A 9,237-nucleotide genomic window follows, 5' to 3' on the forward strand; every position below is an offset into this window, starting at 1 on the left:
GCAACTTTGACATCTCCCATCCTGTTCTTGGACAACCAACATCTTCACATTCCATGGTGCCTGGATGAAGGTGCCAATGCTACCTGTGTGGATATAAATGCTATAGTATGGTGTGAGGAGTCTCATCTAGTTACATAGCCCCATCCTTGATGTCTCAATGGGATGATGTAACTAGAACAGGGGGGTTCCACACCTTTCACACCTCCCATGCTGTTCTTGGATAATCAACATCTACCTCAACACATCTAATGGTGATTGGATTAAGGTGTTGGTGCTACCTGAGTACATGTTGGGGTATCTTTCTGACACTCATTAAAACTGAAGAAGTGGCTTAGAGAATCTACACAATGTCTTCAACATTACAGAACAAGTCCTGCTCAATGTGACCAACTGCTACTAACTAAACAATGAAGGTTTTGTCCATACTGCATTGTATAAAATAATGGTTAGTTTATATTAAAATAATGGAACATATGAGGTGTGTCCAGAAAGTAATGAAAATGATGCTTTAAAAATTATTTTTTTGAAAAATTTTACAATTGAACACAGTTTTCTAGTGGGATGGCGCTCAGAGCCGACGTAGTGGCTCTTTGAACGTTATCCACACTACCAAAATGGCGTCCTTTCTTGTGTTCAGAACCTGAGTCACAATCCTGACTGTCGGTCACAGTTGAGAACAGACCTCACTGCATCCACGTTCTGTTCCATTTTTGACCGACGGTTCACTATAGGAATGATTGTAGAGGAAACGGGAATTACCAAGTCAATTGCTCATGAAATTGTGACTCAGGATTTGAACACGAGAAAGGCGCCATTTTGGTAGTGTGGATAACGTCCAAAGAGCCACTACACTGGCTCTGAGCGCCATCCCACTTGAAGACTTTCAGGGGCGCTATGAAGAATAGAAAAATCCCTGGGAACGTTGTGTACACTCACAAGGTACATATTTCAAGGGAGACAATGTTCAGGTGTAACATTTTTCAATAAAATAATTTTTTAATATCATTCTCATTACTTTGTGGACACACCTTGTATAATGACACTGTTCACTGTAAATGTGGCTCCTCGTGTTGCTTCTTCCTCTTACTTTCCAGCCCTGCTGTACAGGGACTGCAAGAAGTTGATACCAAATCACATTCAGTTACTTACATTGCTTGAAGTTAAAAAATAAATGTATGATTATACAGCTGCATTCATTTGTGTCTTTTATATCTGCATCGAGTTTGGCTTCAATGGTCTGATTTGCAATAGTTTCTCATAGTTGAGCTCCTTATTTATTTGGATCTCCTTCTCTGCAGCCTTTCCAGTTCCAGGACATCTTTTTGGTTAAAGTGATTGTAAACCCTTACAGACCACTTTTTACTACAGGTAAGTCCATAATAAGGCTTATCTGTAGCTACCCCGGATATCCCCTAAACCTGCACAGTTTAGGAGATAATCCCTGTATCAGCATGTGCCGATGTCATCAGCACATGCGCACCGGAGCAACAGCTCATTCGTGTCATTGCTTCAGCTGATGTGCCGTTACCGGTGGCTCCCACGCACAGGAGTGATGTCATCGTGGCTCCAGCCAATCACAGCACCAATACCGGAAATAACTCTGGGAGACATGTCGCCAGGCAGAGCAGTGTGCCAGGACCGCTGCGGGGGCTTTAATCTAAGGTGAGTATTTCATAATGAGCTAGTATGCTATGCATACTAGCTCATTATGTCTTTGTCTTGCAGGTTTTTTTTTTGTGGGTTCACAACCACTTTAACTCCTTTCAATACTAGAGTGGACAGTATTGAAGTAATATGACTTGTCTCGCTCACTTGAGTCCTCAATAAATTTTAGATGTTAGATGTAGAAGCTGCAGATTGGAATTGAGATCTGATAAGAATTGAATCTGTTAGGAGAAATACACAAAAGCCGCCTTTGCTGAATTTTTCAATCTGTAATGGTTTGTGATCCTCATCCTTCCTTCTCTACCTAGTGGGTCACTTACCCAGAGCTACCATGTGTTTGTCAAGTGTACGTGTTTACTTCATGTTAGGGCTCATTTACACTTGCTTCGGTTTCAACAAGGCTTCAGACAGCCTTTGATAAAGCTCTCTTAATGCTAGTCAAAGCTCTTGTCACTAAATAAAATGGTTAGCTTACGGTCCTGTTTACACCTTGCTTTTGCTTTGTTTTGGCTTCACTTCAACAATTATATCCCATGTAGCTTCAGTGGTGCTTCAAAGCGTCTTCAAAGCCTCCATAGAAGTGTATGGCAAAGATCGCTTGAAGCCTCATTGAAGCCCCGCAAAGCCTCACCAAAGCTTCACCGAAGCCCTATTGAAGCCCCATCGAAGCCTCATTAAAGCACCAAGCAAAAGCAAGGTGTAAACAGGACTGTAAGCTAACCATTTATTTAGTGACGGGAGCTTTAACTGGCGTCCAGAGAGCTTTAACCACTTCCCGCCCGGCCTATAGCAGATTGATGGCCGGGCGGTGGTTCAGCTATCCTGACTGGGTGTCATATGACATCCAGCAGGATAACAGCTGCCATGCACCCGCGGGGGCACACATAGTGGCGATCGGTGGAGCGGTGTGTCAGTCTGACACACCGCTCCACTTGCGGAGGCTCTTTACCACGTGATCAGCCGTGTCCAATCATGGCTGATCACGATGTCAATAGGAAAAGCCATTGATCCGCTTTTCCTCACTCGCGTCTGATAGATACGAGGAGAGGAGAGCCAATCGGCTACTCTCCTGACAGGGGGGTCTGTGCTGATTGTTTATCAGCGCAGCCCCCCCTCAGATTCCCACACTAGACCACCAGGGAAACCGCCAGGACCACCAGGGAAGGAGGCAACATGTGGATGGCCAGGTATGTACCCCATGGCCATCCACATGTGCAAATAATGCCCAATCTGTGCCAATCAATGCCCACAAATGGGCACTGACTGGCACCATTATATATCAGTGATGCCCATCAATGCCACCCATCAGTGTCATCAGTGCCACCAGTGTCATCAGTGCCACCCATCAGTGTCCATCGGTGCCACCTGTCATTGCCCATCCGTGCCCATCCATACCACCTATCAGTGCCACCCATAAGTACCCATCGGTGCCACCCATAAATACCCATCAGTGCTACCCATAAGTACCCATCAATGCCACCTACGAGTACCCATCAGTGCCACCTATGAGTGCCCATCAGTGCCGCATATCAGTGCCCATCAGTGCTGCCTATCAGTGCCCATCATCAGTGCCACCTCATCAGTGTCCATCAGTGCCGCCTTATCAGTGCCTGTCAGTGCAGCCATATCAGTGCCCATCATTGAAGAGGAAAACATACTTATTTACAAAAAAATTTAACAGAAACAAAGAAAAACTTGTTTTTTTTCAAAATTTTCGGTCTTTTTTTATTTGTTGCGCAAAAAATAAAAACCACAGAGGTGATCAAATACCATCAAAAGAAAGCTCTATTTGTGGGAACAAAATGATAAAAAACTTATTTGGGTATAGTGTTGTATGACCATTCAAATTGCGACAGCGCTGAAAGCAGAAAATTGGACTGGGCAGGAAGGTGTCTAAGTGCCCGGTATTGAAGTGGTTAACCAAGCCTCTCCAAAGCCTTGTTTCGAAGCAAGTGTAAACTAGCCCTAAGTGCCTCATCAAGAAGGGACAAGGACATCCACATCCTTCTCTGTCATTGATTTGTTATATATATTTTTTTAATGAACTGTTCTTAGAGTTGTTGGAAGTGATCTGGGAGTGTACACTGTGCATGTAATACAAGAATTGCTAGGAGCAAAGTGAAGGAGCATTTTTTGTCTCTGCCATAATTCCTGGCTCTGTTCCGCCTGCTTTGGAGTTTGGGGTTTTTCTGCCCACCTTTGTATGTTCCAGCTCCTCCTTTTACACTATTCATAGTAAAAACACTTTTAACCACTTGTATATGTCTCCGGACAGGTTTCTTTTACCGTTGGAAATTATTTTCTCCTAAACACAAAAAACAAAAAGCATAAACATGCAAATAGCTATTCACACTACATTATATAACTTAACTTTGTGTCTTGTCTGCAGAAGCAATTTAAAGCTAAGAATCAGTACAATGTGTATCAACATGTAGGGACATATACCTTCAATATAAACATTTATTTGTCCTCCAACTTCCTCAAGATAAAAGCTGCAAGACCAGCTCAGCCCCACCCTGTGCCGAGAAATGTGAGATGACTTTGGATTTTCAGTCTCAGAGACTTTCACTTTCATTTCTCTCTTCTGCTGTCAGCGATGGCGTCTGCTGATGTGAGACAAGAGCTGGACTGTTCCATCTGTCTGAACATTTATACAGATCCTGTAAACCTGAGATGTGGACACAACTTCTGCCAGGTCTGTATTGATGGTGTGTTGGATACACAGGAGAGATCTGGAGGTTATTCCTGTCCTCAGTGCAGAGAAGAGTTCCAGGATCGGCCTGTACTGCACAGGAACATAACACTACGTAACATAGTGGAGGCTTTCCGATCTTCTCAGCTGGAAGAAGGGAAGACTGGAATCTTCTGTACTTACTGTATTCACTCTCCTGTACCTGCTGTTAAATCCTGTCTGATGTGTGAAGCTTCTCTGTGTGATAATCATCTGAGAGTCCACAGCAAGGCACCAGAACATGTCCTAACTGATCCCACCACTTCCATGGAGAACAGAAAATGCTCCATCCATAAGAAGATCCTGGAATATTACTGTACTGAGGACTCTGCCTGTATCTGTGTGTCCTGCAGTTTGGCCGGAGAACACCGGGGACACAAGGTGGAGACTCTGGATGAGGCCTCCGAGAAGAGGAAACAGAAACTGAGAAATGTTCTGCAGAAACTGATGACAGAGAGAGAGGAGACGGAGAAAAGAGTCCAGAGTCTGCAGGATCGCAGGAGAAAAGTACAAGAAAAATCAGCCGGTCTAACAGAGAGAGTCACTGCCCTGTTCATAGAGCTCAGGAGACATCTGGAGGACCTGGAGAATAGAGTCCTGAGGAACATCTCCAGCCAGGAAGAGCGGATCTCATTGTCTGATCTGATCCATCAGCTGGAAATAAAGAAGGAGGATCTGTCCAGGAAGATGGAGGACATTGAGGAGCTGTGTAACATGACTGACCCACTGACTGTCCTACAGGAATCAGACACAGGGGACTTGTGTGATACTGAGGAGGGAGATGATGAGGACAGAGAGAGACATGATAGACTCCTCCATGATGGAGAGGATCTGGATGTGTCTGGAATCTCACACACATTACACACAGGGTTATCTGATATGATAAAAGGGGGAAATGTATCCTTCTATATACAGGAAGCTTCAGACATATTACTGGATGTGAACACAGCTCATAATAATCTACAGATATCAGATGACATGAAAACTGTATCCTGGTCAGATATAGAGCAGAATCGTCCAGAAACACCGGAGAGATTTCAGTCATGTTTCCAGGTATTAAGCAGTCAGAGATTTTCCTCGGGGCGACATTACTGGGAAGTGGATGTCAGTGAGTCAGAACATTACAGAGTCGGGATGTGTTATCCCAGTATAGAGAGGAGAGGAAGGCAGTCACTGATTGCAAATAATAACAAGTCCTGGGGTTTGTGCAGGTATAGCGATAGGTGTTTTCTAACACATGACTATAAACAGATCAGCATATCTCCCAATCTCTCCAGTAACAGAGTCAGGATCGATGTGGATTATGAGGCCGGGCAGCTGTCCTTTTATGATCTGTGTGACCCGATCCGACACCTCCACACCTTCACCACCACCTTCACTGAGCCCCTCCATGTCGGGTTATATGTAGGAGAAGGTTCTATAACAATATCTGGGGGTGAAAGGCGACGTGAGAAATAATAATATAACAGAAAATCTGCCCAAACCTGCTGACATCACAGAAATCTGAATCTGATTATTTGTAACTAATGGAATAATGCAGAAGATTCATATTCCATATGTCATAAATCTAAAGGTTCCCAACACAAACAATCACAGCATTGAGAAATCTCAGCACAGGAAAGTGTGATTTATTCTCTTATAGTGACAATAATAAGATTTGGGGTTTTCAGGGGTTCATTAAGGGCCAGTTCACACCACATGCATTCCAGTGCGTTTTTTTCTGCATAAAAAATGCATAGAAAGTAGGTTATATGGTTTTCAATGGCATAGTTCACACTAGTGCTTCCAGTTCCAGAAAAAAAAGTAGAACATGCTGCATTTTTCCTGCACTGGAACGCTGTAAAACGCACCAAAAATGCACTGGAACACCCATGTTCTTATTTAAGGTTAAGGGAAAAAAATAGAGTGGGGGATGCACTGGACCGCATCAAAAACGCACCAAAAACGCAATAGAACGCATCAAAAACACGCATTAAAAAAAGCATTTGGAGAGCATCCGGACTGCGTTTCTATGATGTGAACTGGCCCTTATAATGACAATAATAAGATTTGGGGTTTTCAGGGGTTCATTAAGGGCCAGTTCACACCACATGCAGTCCAGTGCGGTTTTTTTTTCTGCATCAAAAACACATAGAAAGTAGGTTATATGGTTTTCAATGGCATAGATCACACTAGTGCTTGCAGTTCCAGTTCATTTCAGTTGCAGAAAAAAAGTAGAACATGCTGCATTTTTTCTGCACTGGACTGTACTGGAACGCTGTAAAAAGCATCAAAAACTCACAGGAACGCACCAAAAATGCACTGCAACACCCATGTTCTTATTTAAGGTTAAGAAAAAAAAGGGGGGAAATGCACTGGACTGCATCAAAAACGTGCATTTAAAAAAGCATCTGGAGCGCATCCGGACTGCGTTTCTATGGTGTAAACTGGCCTGGATGCGTTCCAGGTGCTTTTCTGCATGCGCGTTTTTGATGCATTCCAGTGTTTTTTTTCCCCTCTTTTTTCTTAACCATAAATAAGGACAAGTGTGTTGCAATGCGTTTTTGATGCGTTTTACAGCGTTCCAGTACAGTCCAGTGCCGGAAAAATGCAGCATGTTCTACTTTTTTCTGGAACTGGAACGCACTGGAACTGCAAGCACTGGTGTGAACGATGCCATTGAAAACCATATAACCTACTTTCTATGCGTTTTTGATGCAGAAAAAAAACGCACTGGACTGCATGTGGTGTGAACCGGCCCTAAGTGTTAGTGGTCAGGATAAGACTATTATCATTGATTATAATTTGAATGATTATTCTAAATTTGCAGAAAATGTAATGTACACTATTGCAGCTTGCCAATACTTAGATGTGGTGACTGCATTGGTTTTCTTTTTTCAGTCTTTTTTTTTTCAATTTTTACCGAGAGATCCTGCCAGTAACACACTTCCTGTCCTAGGATGACACCACTCACTCATGGTACTGTACACTGTAGATTTTTAGGTACTGTCGTTTTTTGGCACCGTTCCACGAGCGTACGCAGTTTTAAAACGTGACATGTTGGGTATCTATTTACTCAGCATTACATCATCTTTTATAAATATATTGTGTTTTAAAATTGTGTGTGTATTAAAATTCATTACATTTTTTTTTTCTCAAAAAAATTTGCATTTAAAAAGACGCTGTGCAAATATAAAAATATGCAACACCCACCATTTTATTCTCTAGGGCCTCTGCTTTAAACAATCTATAATGTTTGGGGGCTCTGGGCAGTTTTCTAGCAAAACAATGCTGATTTTTACATATAGGAGAGGAATGTCAGAATTGGCCGGACTGGAAGCGGTTAATATCAGACTGCGGAGTGCACAGGACAGCACTGGATTTCTGGCAGGATTCACAGGGTGATTTGTACACTGATTGAATAGCTATAACAATATTCTTTCAAGTGTATATTTAACAGATCAAAATGATGGAAATAAGTGAAGTTGGTTGTTATCTTCATTGTAGTTTATTGTTGCTGTCAGACAGAAGTGTAAAGAGCTGTAAAGCTCTAATTGGCTCAGAGTGCTGCCCCTCCCCCCCATGCTGCTGTGTAGGTGATTACAGGAAGTGATATCAGGACCAATTCAGATATATACAACACTTCTATGTAGACAAAAAATAAGCTTTTTAATTAATACATAATTGCATTAAAGTAGAACTGAAGGCAAAACTTTTTCTTTTCATTTTGGATAGATCAAGGGAGGGTTATAACCCCCGTCAGATTTTTTTTTTCTGCCATCTGTGTCCCATTGTTGAGATTTCCCTTCACTTCCTGTCCCATAGCCAAACAGGAAGTGAGAGAAAATCCCTGTAAATCAAGGCAATTTCTTGGTGACCCCCCCAGGTCACGACGATTTTTTAGTAAAATACGTGCATCCCACCCCTGATGACTGGCAGGAAACCAAGAAACGCGTCGGGTTATAAACTAGGGGGGTCGAGCTAAGCCTATTCTTATTTTGAATTCAATGAACTTTTCTCTGATTTTGTATTCTTATCATGTGATTTATGTAAAATTTGGATTGTCATATATTTTTTGACTCTTGTATTTTTCTGCAAGAATTGTATCAGTTTATGTCCCTTGATTTGTCTGCATAAAATTGTGATTATTAATACAAATATTTCATCTTTTATGATTATGCCTGTATTCTATTTATTCTACTTGTGTAGGCCTAAAACAATCATGGACAACCCGGATGGGTTAACGACATCAAACTAAATCCAAATGAATATAATTGAATGTATATTTATCACCTACAATGACATGCTTCATTTAAAGTCCCATCTCTGTTCTCCAATTTTCTGTATTATAACCAGGGATGGAAGCATGCCATTGATACATGAAGGTAGTGACAGGCCACATTTTCTTCATTAGAATCAAAGCAGGTTTAAGACTTCGGTTAAATACAAATTTGAATTACGTTATTTTGGACCAATTTTATTTCATTATTTTGGAGGATTTCCTTTACATTTGCATTACTGATAAGGTTTATTTCAAATATGTGAAGTGTTCAAAATTATAAAAGAAATATCTAAATTCAACATTTTGCTGCGTACATGTACAATACTGTGCAAAAGTTTTAGGCAGGTGTGAAGAATTAATGTGAAGTACAAATGCTTTCAAATATATACAATACAGCCGTGGCCAAAAGTTTTGAGAATGACACAAATATTCATTTTCACAAAGTCTGCTGCCTCTGTTTTTATGATGGTGATTTGCATATTCTACAGAATGTTATTTAGAGTGATCAGATTTGTCCCTCTTTGCCATGAAAATGAACTTGATCCCATTAAAAAAAACATTTCCACTGCATTTGTGAAGA

General features: G+C 41.6%; 1 protein-coding gene across 1 annotated transcript; it reads left to right on the forward strand.

Annotated features, from left to right (window-relative positions):
* Window positions 1-4,205: 4,205 nt before the first annotated feature.
* LOC141145569 (E3 ubiquitin/ISG15 ligase TRIM25-like) lies at window positions 4,206-8,550 on the forward strand. Its single transcript, XM_073632368.1, has one exon. It carries the CDS (start codon window positions 4,262-4,264, stop codon window positions 5,852-5,854), a length of 1,593 nt encoding a protein of 530 aa, XP_073488469.1. The 5' UTR covers window positions 4,206-4,261; the 3' UTR covers window positions 5,855-8,550.
* Window positions 8,551-9,237: the final 687 nt, after the last annotated feature.

This window comes from Aquarana catesbeiana, linkage group LG05 (assembly GCF_042186555.1).
Source record: "Aquarana catesbeiana isolate 2022-GZ linkage group LG05, ASM4218655v1, whole genome shotgun sequence".
NCBI classification, from domain to species: domain Eukaryota; kingdom Metazoa; phylum Chordata; class Amphibia; order Anura; family Ranidae; genus Aquarana; species Aquarana catesbeiana.

Bases quoted from the DNA above. Each gene is read 5' to 3' on its own strand.
- LOC141145569 (XM_073632368.1), top strand. From the start codon at position 4,262: ATGGCGTCTGCTGATGTGAGACAAGAGCTGGACTGTTCCATCTGTCTG.